We start from the raw sequence: 26,297 nt of genomic DNA on the forward strand, positions 1-26,297 counted from the left end.
GTTTTGTTTTTTTAATAAAAAAGAGTGTAATTGAGGTTGACTTACAGCATGTAGTAAAGCTGGGGAAGGACATGTGTGTTAGTCTAAAGGAGTACAAACAGTTCAATACAAACCTCATGGATTCAGAACTGAGATCTTCTAACCGTTCCCCAGTTTCACTGCATTCAACATCATAGTATTTCTTCTGTGCAAAGATAACATTTTAGAGTTAATAATGAAAGGAAATATATGCCAGAAAACTAATCTTGTAATCACAGTCTGTGTTGAAATTAAGAGTAGGTATTCCAGAATAAAGGATACAAACCTCACATTTTTTTCAAAAGTGACAGGCATTCCTTGCTGATTCAGGGATCCTGAAACTTGTTTGTTCTATTTTTCAAAAATTTATTTTATAATCTGCTATCATTATTTCATCCATTTTGTTATATTTCTGTTTTGTTCATCCCCAATCGAACCTTTATGGCTGTAAACAACAAATAACTTTTTTTTATAAATAAAAGTTGCAGCTCCAAAAATAATGCATTTAAATATATACAGTATATGTATCAAGAAACAAAACTGGTCTAAGAGGGTCCTGTGATTATTTCTATTAGCAAGTAAGTAAATAAATAAATAAATAAATATAAACTGGATGTCTGTAGTTGAGTTGAGGCAACAGTTAATGTGTAAATTGTTAAGCTAGATTTGTTAACAGTATATGCATGCTCATTTTTTTAATTTAACTACCTGCAGAGTTGTTCCATTTTCTTTCTCACTCCCTGGAGATGGAGGGGGGCTTGCCTAAAAAAAATTAATGTTGAAATCAGGGTAAGAAATTATCATTTAACAAAGGTGAAATAGAAGATAGGGCAAACAAATACTCACATTGTCTTTTTCATGGTGAATTCTGGTCACTTTACCATCAACTCTGATATGACCGAGAAGATAATGTTATGGTCTAGCCAAAAAAAATTTTTTTTCAAAAGATCACATTGCCACATTTGGCTCATATGCAAAAAAGAAGCAGGGATTTTCACTAGTTCAGCAAACATGTTCAAAATCATAAGGATTGTCAGTTCTATGGTGTGATGTACTTATACTATACATCCAGTTTTAAAAAAGCTAACTGAACCAACCAAGTTTTACACAAAGAAGCAGTTCTCATGATCATGTCATAAAAGGGAGTTTTGAAATGGCTAAATTGTCGGGGTACAAATGGTAGCCGAGCAAAACAGTCAGCTACCCTATACTGACTTTAAATCATTAAAGCCGCATTGTCACCAGTTTACTTCCGGTCGATTACGTAAGAAACTTCGTTGAAAACACGACAAATATTCAAAATATAGAAAGTGTGTCTATTGGAAGTTTCTTTGAGGATGTGATTGATAATTTAGAGCAGATGGCCTGTTAAATATTTCGGATTCGCATAGATTCTTTTGTCTTTTCCGTCAGACCTCCGGAAGTAAACTGGTGACAATGCGGCTTTAATGGATTCTGGTTTATCATTTTGGCTGCTTGCATACAAGATAATATGGCTACTATACTAAGTAAGATAGGTTCCAACTAACCTTTTGTTCCCTACAGTCACAATAACAGAATCACCTTCTTCAAAACAGTGATGCAATTCTGTGTAGCATTTGTCAACTAGACTGCCGAAGCTTCCAGTCCCTAGACACAGTACCACAAATTATTGACATAGCAAATATACCCTGCTATAGCAAACACAATCCAAAAACTAGTAAGTAGTTAAATATGCTCACAAAGTTTTTTTGAAGGTATGTGAGTGGTATAGTAAATCACTGAAATTTGTAAAGGTTGGCTGAAATTCACTTATTTACCCTCCTTTAGCAAACACTATCCAAACAATTAGTAAGTAGTGAAATATGTTCACAAAGTTTTTTTGAAGAATTAAGGTATGTGAGTGGTACAGTAAATCACTGAAATTTCTAAAGGTGGCTGAAATTCAACATCAGAACAAAGATATCACCCAAGAGTTGGAGAAATATATACTTTCTCTCCTCTTCAAGACCAGCTTTCTTGAATGGCAGCCTCAGGGGGTAGATGGGGCTATCCACACATCAATTTGATAACGCCTTTCCAAGCTGATCTTCTAGTAAGTCTACCCTTGAAGTCCCCCCCCCCCCCCCCCTAGATCCACCAGTGTTAGGTTATTTACTATACTTATGAATCAAACTTACAGCAATGAGCATTTTCAAGCACACATTTCTCAAAGCATTTGGGGAAATTCTTCAAGAGTTGTAAACACTGTTTCTCTGACTCCAGTGCCTGTTCGTAGCTGAGACTCGAACTACCAGTGAAACTGCAGACCCAAACTTGGGACCCATAGAGTAGCACTTTGTCCACATACTCTCTGAAGATACTTGTCAAGAAATCCATGTATTGTTATTACTTTACCTCCAAGCAACCCTTCCCATACCTGAACTATCGATCTCAGTAGAATTACAATTGTTTTATCAAACAACAGGGTTACATTTTGCTTTATAGAAATCAATTTTACCTTACTAAAAGATTGTACGTAAACTCAACAAGGGAACGTGAGAGAATTAAAGCAATATTTGCTTTAATTTTCAACTCTTCTTTTTATGGATGCCAATAGAGATTTTCAAGTTAGTTAGTTTATCGTAAACCTTTAAGTAAGTAGAGTATAGCGATCGATAAAGATTGAAGGCCAACATGATACAAACAAAGACAACATGTAACTCGAATTCGAGGCTCGTAAACGCAAGTTTGAAAGGATACTCATAACTTCTGAACACTTCATTTGTCTCCTTGATAACAAATACTTCTTCGCTATGTTTCAGATCAGCCGGAGCTTTGGCAGGAACATAGAATTTCTTGCCAAGAACCGGCATATTGATCGAGCGTTCTCCGAGCCTCTCTTGTTCGATTCAGGACGCGGGAAACATTTTGAAAATGGCGGGAATCACTTCTCCTGTGGGAGACCGCAGACCTAAACTGCGCCTGCGTAATAACCTTAAACTCCATATTTTACTGTATTTATCCGTAATATACGAAAAGGTCATGCAAAAAGTATCGTGGAAATGTCATTTGTTTCATGCACTTTGTTTAAGGTTTTAAAAAATCCCGAATATAATTCTTTAATTTTAATGTTTTTTCGGCCGATTTGTCTGGAGTGGGGAAATGCGCATGCTCAGTGTTATCGATTACCCACCTGTGCATGGCATCAACAGAATGCGCTGGATTCAGGTCTCCGTTTGTCATGTGGCCGCCACCGGGGAAAACTGAGAAATAAATTGATAAGCGGCAAGAAACACAAGAAAACAAGATTGTGGAAACCGTGTCCGGGTTCTGTTCCATCGAACTCGACGGTTAAATCGACGAAAGATGGAGGAAGTTTCCGTTGACTCGCCAGAGGAAAGCGAACTTTTACTACCCGCGAATTATGTCGAACATGAAATAAATAGCGAGATGGAACCGGAACCTCGGCAAGTCGAAACAGTCCCACTAGAGCCGGCAACGGGACCATTAGATGTGACTAAAATGAGCCAAGAGATGCAACAAGCTTACCGTGTCTACGTGGAGTTGCTATCTGACTCGTATCGGAATATCACTTGGCCCTTTCTAGAGCCGGTCGATGCCCAATCTTTAGGACTGTACGATTACCACGAGAGAATAAAAGAGCCCATGTGCTTTACTACGAGTGAGTAGCTGTTCCTCTTTGATTTGTGACGCTTGGGAGCCTGAATATAGACCGAAATTGGTGGAATTGGCTGATACTCGACTCAAATCCTCGTCGTTTTAGAGTGGCGTTCTTGTCTCTGTTTCGTGGTAATTTGGTGATGGCATGGCCTGTTCTCTTGTAAAGAGAATTGCATTCCCGCACACTCGCCGCTAGTGTATGGGGACACTGATGATTGTTTTGGACACTTGTTGATATCCCGTTGACAACTAAGTGTCTATTGAAGATCAAGACTTTTCCGAAATCGAGTTTTTGGCTTTTAAATCAAGCAAAAGCTATCTTTTGTTTGATTTTAAGCGGTGCTTTGCGCGATTGAATTTTATATCATGAAAAGTCTGACACAGCAGCTTTTTTTCTAAACAAAACAAATAATGTTCGCGAGTCAATCAGAAATTACTACAAGGAAAAACACAACTCAGTATTTATTTATGTTTAATGCTCGTATGTTTTCCTGCATTTTTTTTGCATTGATTTCAATAACATTTTATTTTGTTTTTATTTTACAGTTGGTCAAAAGTTCCATGAAAAGGTATACACCAGTATCACGGAGGTGATCGCAGACATACGGCTTCTACTGGCCAATTGTTATCTGTATAATGGCCCGGACCACTGGGTGTCTAAACTTGGGCAGCGGCTTGAAAGTATATTGGAGCAAAAGCTGGCCTTGCTTAATAGGTAAGATTTTTTTTTATTCTTCTGTCTCAATTATTAGATCCATTTTTTTTTTAATCTTGCACATATTGATGTGTACTTCACAGTGTAATCCATGCTCCCATTGGTTGATTAACAGGCTGTACAACCCTCACAGAAATATTGTGTAATTTAACAAGTGTTATAAAAAAGAAACTGAAAAATACAATAAGTTGTTGTTGATGACCCAGCATGCAAACTAAGACATTCGGCTTTCACAAGAATGGTTAGCATAATTGTCTTGATGAAAAACTTGTGAAAGACCGTATGTTGCATACAGTACCCCAGTAATCTTGTTTCCTGTTGCTAATTTTAGTACTTTTTTTCCAGGTCATTGAGAGAAAAAGTGACCTTGACTGCTACAATGGCACTGAAAGGGGACTTCCCTATTGAAACTGAGCCCGACCAAGGTGAGAGGAGGCTGCACTATATCTCAGACATGTAACTAGGGGTGGGGGACTTCCCTATTGAAACTGAGCCCGACCAAGGTGAGATGACACTAAAAGGGGACTTCCCTATTGAAACTGAGCCTGACCAAGGTGAGAGGAGGCTGCACTATATCTCAGACATGTAACTAGGGGTGGGGGACTTCCCTATTGAAACTGAGCCCAACCAAGGTGAGATGGCACTGAAAGGGGACTTCCCTATTGAAACTGAGCCCGACCAAGGTGAGAGGAGGCTGCATTATATCTCAGACATGTAACTAGGGGTGGGGGACTTCCCTATTGAAACTGAGGCCGACCAAGGTGAGATGGCACTAAAAGGGGACTTCCCTATTGAAACTGAGCCCGACCAAGGTGAGAGGAGGCTGCACTATATCTCAGACATGTAACTAGGGGTATGATATATGATATATGTGTTGCCCCCTTGTCCTTTGACAAATCCTGACTACGTGCCTTTTTCTGGGACAAATATCATTACTGTATATAAAAAATATCAAGTGTCTAAAATACTAGTTTTTATCTTTACCAATTTTTCATCTTTATCTAAGACAATCAAAGACATCTTGGTCGCCAATCTTCCAGTCCAGTCCAAACTCCAGTTTTTTCCGCTGTCTTTCAGCAATGTTTTAATTAGATTAGTAAACATTAGACCTCTAAGGTCAGGGTTACAGTATACACTTAGAACATGGCATGTTTTCTTAAGAAGAAAAATATTTTTCCACCATTTGCAGAGATTCTTGGTTCTGGACGTAGGCGGTCAGGTCGTCAAAACTACCTTCAAATGTTGACTGGTAAGAACTCCAGCTCACTAGTGAACCAACTCAAGCTACAAGAGGAGAGTTTGGAAAAAGAGAGACGTCGGCAGCGTGAGAAAGAGAAGAAGGAGGCTAACCAAGCACTGCTCCAGGATCTACAAGAATGGGAGGCAAAGGAGCTTGGGAGTGAGATTATGGATCAGCTGAGAGGCATGTGGGAGGTAGGTTGATGGGAGATATCATAGATAAGTGCACTTAGGACAAGAATGATTTATTCTTTTATACGAACTGTATAGACTGGCAAAGATGGGTTTCTTATAAAAAGATTTTGTAAGGGGACAACAGAAACCCTGACAGGCTTTTACAAGGTAGACCAATGAGTCCAATGTTTTTCGTTAATTTAACCTGTATTGGATGGCGTTACTTTAAGGGAGCATTCGAGTCTTATTGGGTTGGCTTATTTTTTAATATTTGCAGTATGTATGTGGTGTCATGATGACAAAGGAACATTTCTAAAATATGTGGTGTTCTAAAATGGTTTCCCCACTTCCCATTTACTGTATTACTCCTACATTTACATTTATCCATGGAATCACAAAAACATCAGAAAACTTCCCTTGTATGCATTAGCCCTAAAATTTACAGCATTGAAACTTAGGGACTGGATATATAGTGGCATATCAATTGTCACCATACCTCTGCTTAGGGTTCAGGCCTAACAACCATGCTCTTTATATCATATTGTATCCACTTAGTGTGAGAAAATATTATACATGAATATTACTCACATACCATACCATATTAACCTTCTTATTTTCTTTACATTTTTTGTGTGCAGATACCATCAGTTGGAAGCTTTCTTTACTTGGTAAAAACATTGCTAGGGATAGAAGACATCAACATGACAGAGTTTGAACTAAGCTTTGTCTACCCTAACAAGTCAAACCTTCTGTCAAGGATATTCACTGCACTTCTTATCACCCCTCATCAAAGGAAAAGGTAGAACTTTTGCTGGTATAGTGTTGTTATATATGATGTAACCTGTAAAACAGACACACTGAAGGTGGTTAATTCAGATAAACAAGAAACCAAAACTCCCAGGAAGAAAAAAAAGTTAGTGGCTATTCATTTTGGAGTTATCAGAGTTCAGTGTTCAATTTTGCACTATAATGCAATATTGGTTGGTTGAACCGCCAGTCGATTCATGATTAATTTGAACTAATCAAATGAAATAACTTAAACAACCTACTTATCAATATCCAACGCCTACTATGAATTTTAATGAAACCCCTGATAATCATGAATTGTCCTCTTATTTCAGTCTCTACAAAAAGCCACCAATGAAATTCAAGCTGTGGGAGTTAAAGCTGAAAGAAAAGGTGTCCAGTTGGTACAAGTTGGCAGAAAAGGAGGGGACTCACTCTGTAAGTCACTACACTCACTGTATTTTTATGTAGAATCCATTCATTGTGTCATGTTGTGCTAAAAAAATTTTATTCGTTGTTAGGCATCAATTCAGTTGGGAATAGATCCAGCCTTCTTTGATATTCTTGGTAAGCGTTCCTATTTCTATCAGCCTACATAGTAGACCTTGTAATGGATTACAAGGAAAGTACAATAGAGATTGCTTTAAAAATTGGTAATGAATCAAGGAAAGTAGCTTTAAGGTCATGATTTTTTTTGTTTTAATATTTTTCAACAGGAAAAGATAAAAACCCTCTTGAGGAGAAATCATACCTAGACCTGACTCTTCACCAGCGTGTTTGGCTTCTGAAAACACTCTGTGACTTAGCATTGGTGAGATGTGCTGTATTGCCCAGCTCAACGAGCAGATTCATGACTTTTATATTGGGATAAGGAATACTCTGGTATCAGTCAGGAGATACAGGGGTTGTAAAGGGGGGATTTTTTTTCTCCCTTAAAAAAAATATTGTTCCTCCTTTTTGTAATATAACTATCATTTTTGAATCTAGTTAAGCTGCTGGCTTTGTAATTGAAATTATCTCATTGATTGCATGTAAAAGATTAATTATTGTTGTACTTATTTACTTACTTAAGCCTCATAATCCCTTATGGGACATACTGCCAGTATAATTCGCCTCAACTCTTGGAATACTCATTGTACAGTGCCTGTCCCCAACTGATACAAAAAAAGGCGTATTTTATTATTATTCAGCCAGTACAGTAGTTGTAATTATACCGGCATAAGGTAAATTCCTTCTCTAACATAAGCTTTGTTTTGTATTACCAGAATAGAGATTATGATATACGGGACACCGTTTTAGAAGCCGATTTCATGGAGCAGAGAGATCTGTTCCTTGGTGTGGATGGGGCAGACAATTCTTACCTGTACTTTCCAATCTTTCAAACAACTGATGTCCGCATTTACAAGCATGTACAATTGCCTGACCCTTCTTCTTCAAAGGTTAGGGTCAAATACATAGTTATTCAGATTGTCTGCTTTATTTGCTAAGTGATAGTTTTGAGGTTCTTCCTAAGAACTGGCTGTTCTTGATTTTTCTGGCTGGGAATGAGTTGGCTGAATTATGGAACAATTGGTACGTGGTTTCTTTAGCCGGCTCATTTTACAGCTGAAAATTCTTTAGGGACAACCCTGATCTCATGTAATATAAAGCCAGGGTATCACATTGGGGGGAAAAAAAATAAAAAAACCGTCTTTATTTCACTATTCTAAAAATGGGTGCCGTTTCAAGTTCATGGTAGATGTTTATAAGATGTATAAAGACTTGTGTGATTCGTCCTCAGGAATAACAGACACAATTCTTAACTGATCAAAGATATTGTATTACCTTTCCAAGTCAAACCCCTTATATTTGCTTTGTCAACAATATTCTTACTTTGTTTGCTCTCACATTCTCATTCTTTTTGTTTTTATATAAATATATACATATATATTCAAATGACATTTTTTAGGACATTGAAGAGCCAGTCTCTCCTGCTCCTCCAAAAAAGCCAAGAAGGTCACCATCAAAACCTGCTACTCCAGCACCAGCATTCAAGCCAAGAAGCTCCCGGCTGAGACAGGTACGTTAGATTATACTGTATATTAAACAGTGGCGGATCCCCCCCCTTATAAATAAAGATCATTCTATTGGGTATTGTACGAGACTAAATTCAAAATACCTCCCTCCTTGTGTTTTATGTATCCCCCTTCTTTGGAATTATGCCCCCGTTATTTGCACATTGCATTTACCGTTTTTTTCTTTTTCTAGCTGAGGGATTCTCCAGCTCCCATTGATTTAGAGATGGATAATTCATCAGAAACAGCTGATACCGTGACTAGTGGAGAAAAGGAAGAACCCACAAACATGAATGATGAAGATAATGATGAAAATAAAAAGGAAAACTCTCCTGAAGAACAGCAACAGACACCAGCCAAATGCACAATTGAAAAGGGCTTCTCTCTTGCCTGCTATGATATTGAATCACTACGGAAACTCTGTGAAGATTTTGCAGAGCCCCCACCAGTGCCTAAAAAGAGGGGTCGTAGGCCAAAGCTGCCTCCACCCAGGAAGAGGTGTGAAATTGATCTGCATGAGACATTTGTAGCTTTACTTCTGGAACTTGAGAAATATGAGGCTACATTTAGTAGGACTTCTAGCAAGGCGAAGATCAAAGTGATGAAAGAGAGTTTGGAACCAGAACCTATTGACGAGCCAGGTAAAAAAACTAGCTAGAATTACCCCCTGAAGGCATCTTTTAGCCACATTTAAAGTGAGATCAAAATCTGAGGAATGCAAACCTTACAAAAATCTAAAGTTTTACACCAAACACCAAAATCCAAATTGATAAAGTTATTTTTTTAACAAAATTCATTGTTTTTAGACGGCCATCCCCTATTCATCGGCCCCTTCCAAAAGAAATGAAATATGGGACACTCAAACATATGTTTCAATACCTCAAGCAGAAGCAGAATAAGCGCATTGTGCCATTGAAAAAAGTCTCCTATATGACAATCATACAAGTAACTTTTGTAACTAATTTGGCTTGTGACTTTTAATAGAGGTACCACTCATAAGATATTTTTCTTAGACAGCATCGTATTTTCATTTCACAGAAGTAGCCCAGGAAACAATTGACGAGGACTGGGGCAGTGAAGCTAGCGATGACGATGCAGGGGCCATGCTGGATACTGATGACGAGGAGTTCAAACCAGATAATGAAACAGACTCAACTGATGACAAGAAGAACGCAAAGAAAGTAGATCCAGATAGCGCTAGTGATGGCGGCTCTGAGGATACTTGTGAGTTTTCAATGCAAACAGCCCTTCCCAGATTTAAGAAGAAGCGATTGAGAGAAGAAGAGAATGCAGACGGTTGCTCCATCTCAATCCAAACTCCTCCACCAAAATTCAAGAAGAAGCCAAAAGGGTGGAGCCCACAAAAAGGAGAGTCCTCTGATGCTGTTTTAACAGCTCTACAGGCTGGGCGATCCCCAGCGGCTGTGTTCATCTCTGCGGTATCTGCTCAGGAAAGTGTAAAGGCGACAACAACAGCAGCGGATGGGACACCATGTAAACTTCCAACAACAGGTACTGTTGTTAGCTGCTCAGAGATAAAAGCTTCCATTCCCACTTCTTCAGCCGAAGACCCTCAAAGTGAAGCCCAGAAAGACTCTGTTGGATCTGGAGTTAATACAGTACACAGAAAACGAACTCTGGTTTCCCCCGAGGGTCAGACGCATGAAGTAAAGGCCTTCATAGAGAGCACATCATTGGAGAATACCACACCTTCACAAACACTCAAGACTGTTATGTCTAGGACATCATCTGCCAAGGCTCTAATTGCCGAACAGAGTAGCCAAGCAGCTGCTAGCTCAAAGAAATTAGTCATGCAGGCCGGAAAGGCAGTCAGTCTCTCTAACACTGTCAAGCCTGCAACACCTCGACCCAATATATTGTCACGCACGAAAAAACAGACTACTGCAACCAGCCAGCAAGTTCCAGGAAGTAACCTTGCCAGCGGACCATTTGCTGTTTCTCTAGCTCTTTCTAAGGGCAGTATGGGCCAGCTATCGAGTGGTGTGACGGATCCCAAGGAGATAGCAACCACACCGAGTGTTTCATCTACAGTTTCGTCCACAACTACCCAACCAAAGCTAGGAACATCGATACATGAGAAGAAAACGCTGGGAAAAGTAACAGTTTCTGGGGCTACACCTGGGAGTAAGGCTGCCAGGGCCAGTAAGCCAAGAACGCCATCTAAACAAACAACAAGTAGCATACCAGTGTCTGCAAAACAAAAGATCGTAGTTGTCCCGGCCGCATCAGTAGGGCCAAACAGTCCGCTAGCTGGGCTAAAACCATCTCTTATTAACACAGGAACTGGAAAGAAGATTCTTGGTTACGCTATTGTGGTGCCAGATGGATCTATGGACTCGGTGAAGACACTTCTGAACAGAAACATAGCACCTGCTGCTCCTGCAAGATCTGGTAGCCAGTCAGTTGCGCAGAATCAAGCTAATCAAGCTGAGGATGGCGTTAAAGCAGGTCATAAGACCTCGTTGAGTTGCCAGGGCCCTGCAACTTTTGTCCCAGTTACCCAAGCCATTCAACAGCTGTCGCCTAGTCCAACCCATGGTACTGCAACAGTCAGCCAAGCTTCAGTCGCGGTAGAACTGGCCCAGCAGTTTACAACAGGCATAGCCCATGGCAATATAGCAAGCGTCCCCGTCACCAAGATTCAGTACATCAAACCGGTCCAACAGGTTACAGGTACTGCTGCCCTCGGTAATGCTGCTCGCAATCTAGTCAAACAGACTACACAAGCAGTTAAACTCATTCAACCTGCTGCAGTAGATACTGGCCTTGTTAATGCAACTGGTGTCCCTACCACCAATGCCTTAGGTAGCGTGCAGTTAATTCAACAAGTCGTCGCTGGTACTGTAACCCCCAACCAGGCTAAAGGAGCTGTTAGACTAGTTCAACAAGCTTCAGCAGATGTTATCCCTGGCGTTGCAACTGGCGTCCCTTCAGGTGCTGTAAACCTTGTTCAGCAGATTTCAACGGGTGTTAGCCTTGGTTCTCCAGTTGGTGTCTCGGTCAAACAGGCTGCAGGAGCAGTCAAACGGGTTCAACAGGTTTCAGCAAGTGATGGCCTTTGTGTGACATATGCAGTTGGGCCTTCTGCTGTACCTGCTGGAATTCCGAGTACTTTACTATTAACCGGTGTAAAACCGGTTCAGCAAGCTTCAAGTGGAGTTAGACCTGTTGCTGTTACCCCGAGGATTCCAGTTACTCTGACGCCGAATGCAATTAGACCTGGTGCACAAATTTTGGTCAGTGTTCGGCCCGCTTCTAAGGGTGTTACTGTGCCTGGTAAACAGATAGTTGCAGGGGTTAAGCAAGTCCCGATCCATTCTTCTCCTGACATCCTAGCTCGGGTTTTACCTGCACCAACTTCTACGCCCCTGATGAATGTAAGTATTGCCAATCCCAGTAACCAAAGTCTAGCTAACATCAAACCAGCGCTGGGAGTACCCGCTATTACTGTTCCACACTCGAATACTGCAAGCAAACCATTGACTAAGACAGTGACATCTCCGCTGCTACCAAATTCTAATCTACTTGTGAATACGTCACCTGTCAGTCAAACCCACCCTCTGAGCGTCCAGCAGGTCGCACAGATGATCGTTAGCACGCCAAGTACCGCCGCAGTCTCGCTAGGTACTGTTACGCCAAGTCACGTGGAACCTATCAAGCACCTTATGATTGGAGGTAAACCTGTCGCACTGCTCACTGCGCCTCGAACAGTTCAAGTTCCCCAGTCTTCCACGAAGCTTGGTGATCCTACCGGCAGACCAGCTCCTCAAGATCGTAAGACTTACGTACCTGCTTCTCAAGCGTCCATAACAAGTGTTAGCACGCCAGTTTGTCCTAATGCTCAAACTACATCCCAGGTCAGCAGTGATGGAGCCTCGAGTCTCGTGAGCAATGAACAGGTCGACAGGTCCAACACGGTACAAGCCTCTCTTGCACCTATAACACCTATACTCCAGACCGGGCTTACTGCATCGCCGTCCCTTGATACTACGAGCAAAAGTAGTGTTTGCCTTAATAAGACGATTTCAAATTTGGTTGGTTCTCCCACTTATTCCTACTCTACTTCAGTGCAAGCTACTGCATTAACTGCAAGCCAAGCTATAAGCAGTTGCAGTACCAGCACAAACCGCGATAGTTGTGGTTCAGCCACTCATCCTTGTACTTCTCCTTCTGAACTCCAAATCCCGCCGAGGGGACTGAACGTTTTTACTTGTCAAACAGACAGAAGCTCCACCAACTCGAGCTTTACGAGAGCTACTTCTCCGACTACAGAGATGCTTAGCTGCAAGGAAACATTATTTGACGGTCATATCAGCGGTGATGGATATTCAACATCTGAACACCATCAAACACTTAACGCTTCGAATAGATCGTCCGAAACAACGACTCGCACGGAGACAAAGTCGGGAACCTCAGTAAACCTGCCGGAAAAGCCGAACTGTAAGGGCACGAATGGTGTGTCAACCGATACAATTTGCCCGAAGAACAAACCAATTGACGATAATTTAACCACTAAACTCTACAATGGCTCTCTAGATCCTATTCGTGAGAGTAAAAAGAAAGAAGTGCCCGACGTAGCTGTTGCCGTGAATGGCAGTACTGATCATACAATTTCTGACTTTGAATCCAAAATCTGATCGCATACAGTGGTGGTGTCTTTTTTTATTGATTAAATGTTTACTCTATGATAAATCTTGGGGAATCTTGATTCATATTGTAGCAGTTAAATTATACTGGGTTCACGATGGAGGCGATATGTCAATGTTGGTGTGAAAACAGTGTTTCAGTGTTACCAGGGAATCTGGATTTTTACAAAGTACATGCTGAAAGAAATGGCGTCCGCATCCTAAAGACTTCAATAGATGACAAAGGCTTGCCACTAGGGATCTAACTACAGGCAACAGTTTACCAGCAGGCAGCCTAGTTTCACTTTAAAGCAATGCAGTTCCTGCTCGGATAAGTAAGTTATCATGCAGCCGCTCTAACCGCTCTAAATCGCACGTGAAATGACATAAATTGACTATAGACCCAAGGCTTTTTTTAAATAAAATGTTCATTGATTTCGAGACTTTTTTCTACGAAAAATAAACATATTTGAGACTCGGTTATGTTAAATATGATCCATGATTGGTCGGTTATCATTTTGGGACATGATTGCTAGCAAGGCACGGGGAGAGGTGTGGAAGAGCTGTTTGTTACTCTGATAAGTCCTAGTTTAAATATTCAACAATTCTCCCTCGAGGCTAAGGCCCTGACCACACTGACCATCGGCAACTTTTTCTTTCCGTAATCGAAAAGTTTCTCATCCACACGTAGCATAATCGTATCGTGATCGCCCGTCTACATGTATACGGCGATTCCGTAATCGCTCTAGCTTTTACAAGTTGCGACGCCATCTTGTTTGATTCTACGGTTAGAGACTGGGTACGATTTTGACGTCATCGTAATCGAAAAGTTACGGATTCGACCGACCACCAGCGTGAGTCGTATACGTGTGGACGATAGCCGTATCCGAAACGAAAAAGTTGCGGATTCATTCGATTCCGTCAAGAGACCATGATATAAGAGAACGAATCCCTGTTGTCCATGATGTCGTCCAAGAAAGCTATTTTTAGATTGCGCGAGCTAGTCAATCATAGCATCCATATATGGTTCATAGCGCCATATTTGCTTATGGGCATCTCGCGATCTAGAACATTTTCACATTTTTTTCCCTCTCTGCACTTCTTTTTCATGGTCTCTTGATTCCGTATACGTGTGGACAATGACATGGCCTAAATGGTCTCTGAATCTATAACCTCAATTACTCACCTAGACGAACAGTAACAAACACAATACGATATTTAGAATCGATGACTGGGTGATTTATCAGATACTTTTTCTTTCACCCACTCGCGCTTGCTTCAAATCACGTCTTCTTTTCTAGAGTACGTCAGCGCACACGGGAGACAGTAAAAGTCTTTGCTCCAAAACCCCCCAAAATGCTCGCTTTTTTGTTGTGTCGAAGTTACACGAAACAACTCATTAATTAGGCAACAAATTTTGCGTTTTTGAAAACAAAATTTTAATAGAAAAAACGAAAAATAACTTTGTTTCTCTTTCCTACAAAAGAAATGAAAAAAGAGAGAGTGAAGATTTTGCTACTAGCCAGTGTCCCAGCCTCTATGTCCCTTTGCGCTTTCTAAGCAGGCTAATGCCTTGGCCATGGTACTTGCAGTGTTGACTGTCTGCTATAGGTATGGTGGTCCACCCCTTCCCATTACTTTTCACCATATCCACCATTTGCCACATAACCCTGTGCCTTGGCCATGGTACTTGCAGTGTTGACTGTCTGCCATAGGTATGATGGACCACCTCTCCCCCTTGCTTTTCACACCATATCCACCATATCCACCATTTGCCACATAGCCCTATGCCTTGGCCATTGTACTTGTGGTGCTATGTGTCATCTTGTCTGCTATGTATGGTGGACCACCCCTCCCCCTTACTTTTCACCATATCCACCATTTGCCACATAGCGCCATGGTACTTGCAGTGCTATGTGTCTGCTATATGTATGGTGGACCACCCCTCCCCCTTACTTTTCACCATATCCACCATTTGCCACATAGCCCTATGCCATGGCCATGGTACTTGCAGTGCTATGTGTCTGCTTTAGCTATGGTGGACCACCCCTCCCCCTTACTTTTCACCATATCCACTATTTCCACCACATCCACCATTTGCCACATAGCCCTATGCCTTGGCCATGGTACTTGCAGTATTTAGCATCTGCTAAGTATGGTGGACCACCCCTCCCCCTTACTTTTCGCCATTTTCACCATATCCACCATTTGCCACATAGCCCTACGCCATGGCCATGGTACTTCCAGTGCTATGTGTCTGCTATACCTTGGTACTTCTAATTGTGAATAGCTCCTATATATGCTAAGTATGGGTCTATAGGACCATCCCTCCCCTTAAGTCCTATGCTACAGTGTTATATTACCATTTGGCCATTGCCACTAGTGCTTGACAAATGGCCATTTCGAAATGGCCAATGGCCAATGTGAGACAGTGTTGGACAACCCTAATATGCTCTTTGTCTTCCAAAGTCACAGCAGGATTATGCTACACAAAAGAAGGGCGCCACGTAGGCATAAGCCGCAATGCATTATGGGACCTTACAACATTCCAATACGGTAGTAGATCGCTGCGCTTCTAGCTAAATAAGCTAGCTAATGCGCCGTAGCTAATATTCATATACATAGAATTGCACTGTAGACTGTTATTAGTGGCGTTGCTTCTAAGTCAGTCATGCAGCTATATATTGCAGGGCGAGTGTCTTGGCTTACGCTGTGTGTTGGATTTTTTGTTCTGCAACAAACATGGCGGCCGTCGTCAGCGCTCAAAAGTGGGTTTACATTTCGCGTGGATCCTGGCAAGAGGGATTGCTTTTACGAGACGATTAAGAGAAACGTGACTCTTGATGTCGAATACCAAGTATGTGCATATGTCTATAAACGTCATTATTGTGGTAATGGTATGTTTGATAATAACTTAGTAAGTACGATAAAGTGACAAAACAACAAAACAACTTGCCTTTTTTAACTTACGCTAAGCCTTCAATTGTTTAAAGTTGGTATCTTACTTGATACTTAAATGCAAGATTAAGTGCTTCACAAACACCAATGACGATTACTATCATTCATAAGGTATGGATTACTATAAATATAAGATACTTAAGATTACTTAAAATTGTGTTTTTACATTTTCTTTTTGATGGAGGTGAAGCCCACTTACCCCCCCCCCCCCCCACCACCACCACCACCACCACCACCACCATCACCCTCTTAGTAATTTTGGACTGTTTTCTTTAAACTGGGAGTATGCTATAGAGCTATTTTATGGTTAAACATGAACATTCACAACTAGACTTCATTGAGTGCGGACCTCTGTAACCTCCAGAAGAAGACATGCTAAAATTAAAGCCGTATGACAAACTATGACAACTTTTAAGTACAAAAGAGTGTTAAAGAACTATAAGGAATATTCGGGAAAGTGTTTGGAGTCCATTCTCCACAAAAACAAGAGCAAAGATTGTACTTGAGAAATCAAACACAGCGCACTTGTTTGAATTGAAAAATAAAATAAAAAAACAGCGCACATGCGCTCTTTTAAATAGCGTCATTATAGTGCGCACCCTTACAAACAACTGATTTGAAATATTCATCGCTTCAAAACCTATCTATTCCTCGCTATTTTTGGTTCTGTTTCAAGAAACAGCTGTTGATAATAGCTATGTTTGCTTTTATAGTTTGTTATCGGCCACTCTAGAACTCTATTGTAGCATTTTGGTCTCTCACACGGAGCTCTGCACCCAGTGATGACAAATGACAGCTTGCCTTAGGCAAGTCCCTTTTATAGTGCGCGTTTGTGTTTAAAATACTGTAATTTATATGAACCTTTGTGTCCTTTATTGGGGCAAAAATTATAGCTGCCAAATAAGGATATCTGTCTAAAAAGAGATTGGGGTAAAGAAACTTGTTCCCCTAAATTTCAGGGAAAAAATATCTCTCTTTTTCTTTGAATCACCAAAAGTTGGTTTAGTGGTTGCAGGAAAAAAACTAAATAAATCAAATAAAAGGTTGCATTGGTAATAAAAAATATTCATTTTCATGTGCTCCTGTAGGTGATTGAAGGTGGAGACCTCGACATCGGCTTCACTCTGCAGGCACCAAGCGGTAAAATAGCTATTGAGGATGGTCATCGTACTGATGAAGCTCACTCTCTAGTGACAGAAGAGGAGGGGGAATATGAATTTTGCTTCGATAACACGTTCAGTACAGTTGCTTCCAAGGCAATATTTGCAGATCTTGGAGTAGACTTTGAAGATGACATTCAAAAAATGATAGGGATCAAAGATGAGAACCTAGAGGAAGACTTACATGATCGATTTGTGGTGAGTGTAGTCACAGTTCTGACTGATATTTATTTGTAAAAGCAAATTAGGGATTTCCAATAGTCACTGCAAAATAGAGTGCCATTGGTAAAGGTTTAACTATTCATCTACTGATTGAAAGTATTTTAGTTACCTGCTTGATTTCGCTTTTGCTAATGGTATTGCATTTGGGAGTGTCAAAAGGTGGCCTAAATTTTTTGTGTCTCATTAATTGTTTGTTTATTTATTTGCAGAGGACACTGGAGAATGTGAGAGTTGATTTAGATAAAGCAGAACATATACAGAACTTTATAAGCTCAGCTGCAGCGAGAGACTTCAGACTTGCCAAAAGTAAGGACAGCAGAGTTTTCTGGTGGTCCCTTATACAGTCTGTTGCACTTATAGGCGTAGCCATTGTTCAAGTCAACGTTGTAAAACATTTTTTTGGTGGAGGAAAGACAAGAGTATAGCATAGAGGGTAAGCAGTTGGGCATAGTTGATGGTAAGAAAACAGTCTTAAGCATGCATACCAACTCTCCCTTTTTATAAATATTTCCCTGTTTTTTTAATAAAAAATCTATTTAAAAAAACTATGAAAAAGTTTATTGAATAATGAAGGCCAGAAGTCTCTCTTTGTTTTTTATAAAGACATCATATCAATGTACAAAGAATAGCCAGAGTTAAGCCTAAACTCAAGATTGTTTAAGTCTGTTTGTTGACATGTACAATATAGTCATTCGAAAGAGGTGCAACAGCTTGAGTGGTACCCATAGCTAATGCTTTTGGCTCACAAGGATGATGTATGAAGTTAACACTTGCAGCAATTCCGAGGGGACATATTGTTTTTTTAGTTCAGTTATACTAAAACCCCATTTCTTTTTCTCTGTTCTTTATATCTTTGTGTTGGATTCCCCTTTCTATGATGAGGGATAAACCTTATGCAAATAAAGCAAACCATTTTAGTATTACATGCTTTTAATTGTAATTATGGATACAGACTTTGTACAATATAATAACCTAATTATTTTGTGTATACAAGTGTATAGTTCTTCAATGCTGATCACATTTGTAGGTGAATACATTACAAAGACTCAAGATGTGCAGGTATCATATAACCCTAACCAGACAGTGAAAGAACCAAATACCAACCTCTACACCTATTTCTGTGAAACCTAAACCTGCAGTTTTATCAACTCAACTATATGCAATTATGCTTAGGTTCAAAGCTGGTAACAATCACAGTTCTCAAGCAAAGTGCATAAGATTATCAGACATGGAAGTATTTGAAGTTCTACAGTAGATCAATGATATCAATATAATTTCTACTATTGTGTTGCAATTATGGTGGCAGTGAAATGATTGATCATCCCCATATCTTAGAATCGTTGTCCTGTGAGTCCATAAAGATAAAACTGTTAATAATAACAGGACATTCCCAATGATGCATAACATTTATATGAAATATACTCCACAAGAAGAAATGATGAATATCTACACTAAACAATAAAAAAAAATATTACAGCTGTGACATTTAGTCTTTCCTTGTTTGACTATGGACTGAGGTTTTTCTTTACAATTAGGTATTTATACCCGCTTTTAAATGATTTACACTTGCTTCAGAAAAGCTTTGCTTGCTGAATGAACAGTCCCTGTACAATTTAAGACAAAAAAAACCTAGCCAAATAAAAACTGCTAAACAATTATGTACATTATGTTATGGATCTCGATTTGGTCTCCACAATAGAGTGCCATATTATTCTGTTTCCCTTACTTCGACACTTGTTAGATCAAACTTTCTTATGACTAACATTATTTCGGAAAATATCAAGTAGAATAGTTCTATAAAAATGTAGTAATTAGGGAGTATATATAGTTTTTCAGGCACAATACATCCGCTTGCTTCTGTTTTGACTTTCTATTTACAACTTGCTAGAATTAAAATTTATCCCGTTTTGTATTTAATTTCTTTGTATTTCTGCTTTATGGTGAGCCCTTAGCGAACAGAAGAAGGGATAATTTACAGACATGCCCATGTCATTTATTTAAGTTTAAAATAAAGCTAACTGCATTAAAAACCATTTAAATGAGCCAACTGTTGTGGTTGCAAGGTAAAATAATTATTGACATAAGCAGACTGATCGTATTCGTGATGCATCTGATCACCATTCATGTAAAAATGGCTTGAGTTATCAAGTTCAACTGTAGTTGTGATTGGGTCTGGATGAATTTGACCTCCATTTATTGTAGGTGCCATGGTAGTCGTAGTGATGTGAGGGTCGAGATTGAGGTCATTTCCAGATGATATGATATCATCCCAATCTAAAACATCATGCTGTTGGATCTCTTGGATGAGGTCATTGCCAAACAGCTCTTTTGCAGCATCTGCAGCTGCTAAATCCTCAACTTGATTCTGTGGAACTAGGTGCTCTGTATCTTCTAAATCATCACTAGATACTTGAAGTTCTTCTGTAAACAAGTGAAACATAGTTAGATCTAGCTAAATATTTATATTACATGTTCATATTACATGCTTGGTAAATGTAACCTGGGTACCAGGGGCTCGAGCTTCACTTTTTTTTACTGTCAAGCTGGTCTTCAGTGAACAAGTGAAGCTTGAGTCTCTGGTATCCTGGAGTAAGGTGAATGATGTTTTAGAGATGTTTGGGAGCCATCATCATGCTATATATTTTTTAAATCAGTGCAGTCAGCTTAAAAGTCGTCTTGGAACTCAACTTATTTACTACCACTGTCAGCTCTGGTGTTACAATCTGTTACAAAACTAATGGGACACTTTCCCTCCCCCTTCCACAATGTTGGAGAGCAAATGGTCACCTTGCCACTGCTTGTGTTTTGAGCTGAAAAATCACCTCTTACCAATATTAATCGGGGGAGAGGGTTGGCAGTTGTTCGTATGGGAAGTGTCCCACTTACTTTTGTTGTGGATTGTAGCAAGGTAAAGCCATATTATTGACAATTCTCTTACTCACCTGGATGAGCCATGCTTGCTCGAATGGCCTCTGCATGTTTCTTTTTCCATTTTTTAATTTCTTTATCCATCTGATCTCGTCTTTCGGGCTTTAAGGACCACAAGCATCCTTTTCGCTGTGAAGCACCTTGAGGTCTCTCAAGCTTACAGAAGGCTTTGTTGAGTGACAGGTTGTGACGGACAGAGTTCTAGAATAGAACAACAAATTAACCATTGTAGGGCTATACATTTATGCATTGTTTTATGCTTCATGACCGTGATACAATATCAGGGTTTAATTTTCCCTCCATATTCATATTTTAGATTTTTATGTGTTTATCTAAAGCGTGAAACAATACATGGCTGAGATAAAGTTGCATTCCATGATCAATATCATCATTTAATTTTCCCTCCATATTCATATTTTGGAATTTATATTGTGAGGTTAGTTATGGCTTTTCAAGCATTACAAATGTAAGTAAAAGTAAAACTATATTTTCTCAAAGTATCATCAGGATTGGCATCAGATAAACTAGCAGAAAATAAATATTTGTTTGTTAAAAAAACAATGAAAATTGTTGTGTCTATTCTTCAACTTAGTCTGATTGAATTTTTGTGTACTAATCAACTGTTAACTTGAAGACTACAATAAAACCAATTCTAACCTAACATAACTTTTTTTAGGTTAACTAGGAATATATGATTTAGATTTGAGTTAACAGAATCTGAATGCCATTGATGTATAACAGTGCTTAATGAACATAAAAATATTCGTCCTTACTGAGTCATATAAAGGGTTGAGTAGGTAGATTAATGGGATTGCCTAATGGTGCATTGAGGTGTGGAAAAAGTGTTTTCCTATTATGAAACAACTCATGTGGAAAAGGCAAACAGAAAAAAAAGACATCACTGTGGAAATACTAGATAGAAACTCAATAGTCAGTTCACTAGGCTATCAGGATGTTCTGTTTTCTTCAGTTCTTTGTAATTTTATTACATATGATATATTAGATCTAGAAATGTTGGTAGTTTGAGTGAGTATGGTTGAGTGGGTAAGTTGTTCTAGTGGAAATATACTTAGCCCACTCATGAAATTATAACACGTTTTCATAGCTTTCCAATAGCCAAAACTCGGCCTACATTCTGGCAGAACAACAGAACATTGCTCAATCAAGAAACAGCATTGAGTATTGGATGTGACCTGAACTTTAATAAACAAATTCATATAATTTTTATACCAATATATATTATGTATATATTGTTCGATCTCGAAGTATGGTGCGATATTTGCCCTGTCATAGGCCATTAATGATTTGTTATTTTTTGGGAAATTATGCGCTTGTATAATACAAAGGGATAAGGAAGGAAGGCAACAGGTGTGACTACTGCAGTATGTATTTCCATCCTGCCTAACCATAACAACAAGAAAAAATATTATTTATAGAAAAATAGATCCCGTGGCATATAGAAATTTTAACTTACAAGTAACAAAAATTTCTAGTGGAAGGTAAAACGTTTGATCTAATTCCAGCATTTCTAGTTTTACAGTTAAAAGTATGACTGGCATTTGCATTTAGAAAATTATAAGAAAAAGAATATGGTAAATTCAACAAGAATAAATCTTTTGTTGATAAGTTAAGGAAATGGAAAAAATTATATTTTCATAGATTGAGATGATTATAAAACTACATTATGTATATATGGTTATAGATTATATTTGATGATGAAAAAAAAAAAAACATTTACAAAGACAAACATTGCAGAGCGCTGCTACGCAAAAATCTTATTACACAGCTATCTAAAGAAACCGAATTGGAAATATCTCTACCTCAATAGATTTTAAAACTTAGATATGATAATTTCAAGATCTCTGATGCCATTTTAAAATTTAATTGCGAGGTAGACCAATACAATATGTGCATAATTTTGGTTTCCATAACTCACACAAGGAATATTGGTTTTATGTTACTAATAAATTCTTTTCTATGTAGTATCTTTGATCGCTATAAGATGAAGGTATTAAAGTAATGTGGGAATGTTGTAAAAGATTATTAATGTAGAATCCAATGGTTTTGCGCTTGTTCAACTTCGAATCTAGACATATCGAATAATCGTTGTTTGTATAGACAAAACGTTCTCGAACACCACATAGTTCTAGTTCAATAACTCTTTGGATAGACGCTTTGTCGGGATGGAAACAAGCTGCCACAGGAATGGATAAATGGGAGCCAGAATAGCTCGGTTTATTCCCTATGTGAGCTCTGTTCGGTTAAAAGAAATCTTAATTAGAAAGAGTTGTGAATTATTAACCAGGCCTAAACCACCTGTTACTTCAGTCGCCTTGCAACGACGAAAAATTCGCTTTTTTCAATCGAAACGGCACCCATAATATGTTAAGATGGTTTTCTACCACAGTCTTTAAAATACTGTGATGGTTTTTGAATTCTTTCTTGGAAACTTCGCTTTGAATAGCGCTCTTATAGAAGTGACATTGCTAGGTGGGGCTTTGTTTTGGTACCCTCGTTTTCATGCAGTTTTTTTTTCCTCTCAAGTGAAACGATAAAAATACAGTAGCTAAGCTTTAGCTATTGGTAAAATATCACAAATAAGGTCTCAATAACGACAAAATAGCAGTTAAGTTCGTTTTATATCAGTCTATGTTCTTTTCAATATATATTTATACACTCCCTAACTTACCGGTACATGTGAAATTGTCAAAATTTTTAAAAGAAAGGAAATCCTTTGGAATTACAGAGTCTTATATAAAAAATTATGCCATCCCTCGATAACGCACACGAGATCTCAATATTTTACAACGTGACAGACTATAAAAACCTCCACGTCAGTTCCCTTATATCATACATAATACAAAATTCCTTAATGACAAAATATAAATTTTAAGTTCGGGGTAGTAATTTCGGTATTTCTGATATTCAACCTATAGGTTTTTAACCGAATGTACTTAAATATTATTGGGAAATTTTAGCGGATTCGAATTTGCTGGATGTAGTCTAGTTTGCATTTAGTATTACAGAAACTCGCAGGTCGAAATACAGTCGTTTATTGTGTGACATCCGAATTGATGACCGAATTTACATTCGGTATCACATACTAGTAAAGCGAACAGCCAAAACCATGCAGCAAGACCAATTCCCAGGAATTGTTCCATTATTATTTGATATTTTTAAGGATCCTGAATATACAGTTTTAAAATCGGCGGATTTTAGCGAGAATTCATGTCAGAAGAAGAGTTTTTTCTCGTCAGCTGTTCGGAAACCATTGTTCTGCGAGGAAACCCATTCAGCTGCCGAGGCCCGTCGAATCGAATACATTGGGTAACCGTTAAAGTGCACTCTTTCAAAACCTAACCTCAAATATTTCAAGGAAATAGGGAAATTCTACATGAAATAAACCAAGTATTTTAAAATTAAAAAGTTTTCCGCGTAGAATTAAACTTGTCAAGGTAGATGAACCGTTACTTCTTGCGTCAAGTTTAAATTCAAAATTTCCACATCGCTTCGAGTAATGGCATTAGGGAAAAAAATCGATCCCACGTACCTTCCATCCGTCCGGAGCTGTCTTGAAATAAGGAAATTTACCCCTGAGAAGGAAACACAACAGATTTATAATCAAACCATAAATACGCAAATACTTGGAGCGTTTCGGAGTTAGAATTACAGGTAAATACTCACATCATAAACTTGTAAATCTCACTGACTGGCAGAGTGCCGGAGTCACTGTTTTTGAGGGCCATAGCGATTAGACAGGAGTATGAGAATAACGGCTTTGGATAGCATTTTTCGTTGGGTTTTGCGTTCTCTTTACTGATAACTTTGCAGTTCTCCATTCGAGTCTTGTTGTCGGACACACGTGCGGTGAGTTGAGTTTGTGGCGCGAGTGGAGTGACGGCCTGTTGCTGTACCGACGTGACTGCTACCGAAGATACTATGTTGGTTGGCTGTTGCTGGTGTTGCCACTGCACTGGCATTACTGTGTTCGGATCGACCATCACGGGCTTTTCCTGTCCGTTACTCCCTTTCTCCATAGGGATCGATACATTTTGTAGCCACTGCAGATTTGTCAGATCTCCTGGGCTTATACAATCCCCTGTGCGGGGTCTCTCTTGCTCTGCTTTCAGAGCTCGTTGGCCCTCCGGGGAACAGAAAATGTTCTGCTCCTGGAACATGGGATCGTTAAAATTAAGATCCATTTCGCGCATGTCGCCCTCCATCATTTCTTGCAGCGAGAGTTGGTCTGGACCATCAAGATAGTAAGTCTGGTGCATGCTGTACATGATGGCAGAATCTTTGCGTTCGAAAAATTTTCTCCAACATGCAAGCAAGTAGGACTTGAACTGGTGAATCAGTTACTGCGAATTTTGACCCATGAGTCAGACGTGCGCTGATTGGCTTAGAAAGCGCGGCCTTGTCGCTGATTGGTTGTCAGTGAAAACAACTAGCAAGTTATTGTGCCATATAAGGACAAGTTACTACTTTGAGAGCTTACAAAGTCTTTGGGAATGATCGCAAAACCACGGCGAGAAACTCCCAATTAGAACCCTAGGATCTGACTTAAAACGTCGCTCTATCGATGGCTAAAGTTTAAATTTATTTTTCTGGATGCAAAAGCCAAGCGTAGGCCGTGATCGATGTCCCCTCCGTTGCGTGAAATTCATTGAGCTTTCGTGATTACTCGAGCGCATCGAGCTATTGTCAGTCGTGACAAGACGAACGCCCCACCCCAACGGCTCGACCTCGAGAATTTACATACATTTGCATAGCTGAACCTTTGTTCATAATTTAATGGCGCTTACGGGGGTGAACTAAGTCTTGAATATAGAAGGAATAAGTATGAATCATTTTGTGTGGGAAGTAGTGATTTTCCGAAACACAAAACTACTTTGCTATGGCAACAACAAATATTTTAACTCAAAATTCATGACGAACTAAGAATAATTTAAAAATCGTAAAACCGCTAGAAGAATTCGATAACGAAAATATAATCTGTATTGTCTTATATCTTAGCACTGTCACGCAAAAGGTTGCACACGGTTTCCGGTCTTGGAACAGGTCGAAAGCTTACATTACAAAATAGAAGGCGAAGGCGGGAAAGATTCTGGCGGGAAACAGCTAAATGGTTTTCTATTCCAGAGCCCGTGTCCACCGACACAACACGGCACTTCACACTGCACGCATGCCGTCAATTCCTTTGCGTTTCCGCTTATAATTTTCACGCTTTCGGGCTCGTGTCGGTACTTTTAGCCGCTTCGGTATGCGACAAACTGTGAAAATTCCGACACATAATTCTTCGTACCGGGATCCATAGAATTTACCGACATTCAATATCGTAAGAATTGTATCAAGTTTTGGACTAAAACTTGTTCGCAAAGAATATTCTCTTTTACCGGAAACGTACAGGAATTACAGTCTGGGAGCTTTGGAAAGATCAGGAAATTTAAGGTTAAACATAGGAATAAATGCTCTTTTCGACCGAAAACCTCTTTGCTGGACCGGAATCCTTGTTGTGTTAGAAATATGAACATTCTAACTTTAGATACCAATGCTGTATGATGGCAACTTTAAAGGACGATGTCGGAGTTCTTCAAAGTCTACTCAAAAGCCAAACTCCATCGTCAAGGAAATACTCTCACAAAGAATAAAGTAAATGAACTTGTAAATTAATACTTTCTAATTCCCGTAACTTTCTAAATGGAGATATAAAATAAGTCTGAATACTGCATTATATTATCAAAAAATTCGCGTA

General features: G+C 39.2%; 4 protein-coding genes across 11 annotated transcripts in view; 2 read left to right on the forward strand and 2 right to left on the reverse strand.

Annotated features, from left to right (window-relative positions):
- LOC5507175 (tyrosine-protein kinase BAZ1B) overlaps window positions 1-3,669 on the reverse strand; it is an 18,865-nt gene extending 15,196 nt beyond the window's left edge. The window contains exons 1-8 of one of the 5 annotated variants that reach the window (XM_048724428.1): window positions 3,529-3,669; window positions 3,173-3,242; window positions 2,740-2,961; window positions 2,178-2,350; window positions 1,548-1,647; window positions 865-907; window positions 727-780; window positions 114-184 (exon numbers count right to left, since the gene is read on the reverse strand). In XM_048724428.1, coding sequence (XP_048580385.1) covers window positions 114-184; window positions 727-780; window positions 865-907; window positions 1,548-1,647; window positions 2,178-2,350; window positions 2,740-2,852 — 554 coding nt within the window. In that variant the 5' untranslated portion in view covers window positions 2,853-2,961; window positions 3,173-3,242; window positions 3,529-3,669. Of the gene's footprint in view, window positions 1-113; window positions 185-304; window positions 323-726; window positions 781-864; window positions 908-1,547; window positions 1,648-2,177; window positions 2,351-2,739; window positions 2,962-3,172; window positions 3,243-3,528 lie in introns of those variants that run through there. The other 4 variants (XM_048724430.1, XM_048724429.1, XM_048724431.1 and 1 more) reach the window with 4 other exon arrangements.
- LOC116614574 (uncharacterized threonine-rich GPI-anchored glycoprotein PJ4664.02) lies at window positions 3,168-13,709 on the forward strand. Of its 3 annotated transcripts, XM_032375706.2 has the most exons (12): window positions 3,168-3,661; window positions 4,207-4,375; window positions 4,721-4,800; window positions 5,565-5,809; window positions 6,427-6,587; window positions 6,910-7,012; window positions 7,096-7,141; window positions 7,291-7,385; window positions 7,840-8,013; window positions 8,523-8,633; window positions 8,822-9,269; window positions 9,667-13,709. In XM_032375706.2, exons 1-12 carry the CDS (start codon window positions 3,346-3,348, stop codon window positions 13,284-13,286), a joined length of 5,568 nt encoding a protein of 1,855 aa, XP_032231597.2. In that variant the 5' UTR covers window positions 3,168-3,345; the 3' UTR covers window positions 13,287-13,709. The 3 variants fall into 3 exon arrangements, with proteins under 3 accessions (XP_032231597.2, XP_032231600.2, XP_032231599.2); XM_032375709.2 differs by lacking the exons at window positions 3,168-3,661; window positions 4,207-4,375; window positions 4,721-4,800 and adding an exon at window positions 4,963-5,058; XM_032375708.2 differs by lacking the exons at window positions 3,168-3,661; window positions 4,207-4,375; window positions 4,721-4,800 and adding an exon at window positions 5,058-5,187.
- Window positions 13,710-15,804: 2,095 nt separating this feature from the next.
- Window positions 15,805-19,097, forward strand: LOC5507166 (transmembrane emp24 domain-containing protein 5). The gene is made up of 3 exons (XM_001627776.3): window positions 15,805-16,131; window positions 17,321-17,590; window positions 17,824-19,097. Exons 1-3 carry the CDS (start codon window positions 15,946-15,948, stop codon window positions 18,037-18,039), a joined length of 672 nt encoding a protein of 223 aa, XP_001627826.1. The 5' UTR covers window positions 15,805-15,945; the 3' UTR covers window positions 18,040-19,097.
- On the reverse strand, window positions 18,527-24,909 carry LOC5507165 (forkhead box protein N4). 2 transcript variants are annotated; one of them, XM_032375714.2, is made up of 4 exons: window positions 24,227-24,909; window positions 24,093-24,135; window positions 20,557-20,743; window positions 18,527-20,032 (listed from the first exon to the last, which is right to left on the reverse strand). In XM_032375714.2, exons 1-4 carry the CDS (start codon window positions 24,826-24,828, stop codon window positions 19,638-19,640), a joined length of 1,227 nt encoding a protein of 408 aa, XP_032231605.1. In that variant the 5' UTR covers window positions 24,829-24,909; the 3' UTR covers window positions 18,527-19,637. The 2 variants fall into 2 exon arrangements, with proteins under 2 accessions (XP_032231605.1, XP_001627842.2); XM_001627792.3 differs by having other exon boundaries at window positions 18,527-20,035; window positions 24,227-24,906.
- Window positions 24,910-26,297: the final 1,388 nt, after the last annotated feature.

This window comes from Nematostella vectensis, chromosome 3, assembly GCF_932526225.1.
Source record: "Nematostella vectensis chromosome 3, jaNemVect1.1, whole genome shotgun sequence".
NCBI lineage: Eukaryota > Metazoa > Cnidaria > Anthozoa > Actiniaria > Edwardsiidae > Nematostella > Nematostella vectensis.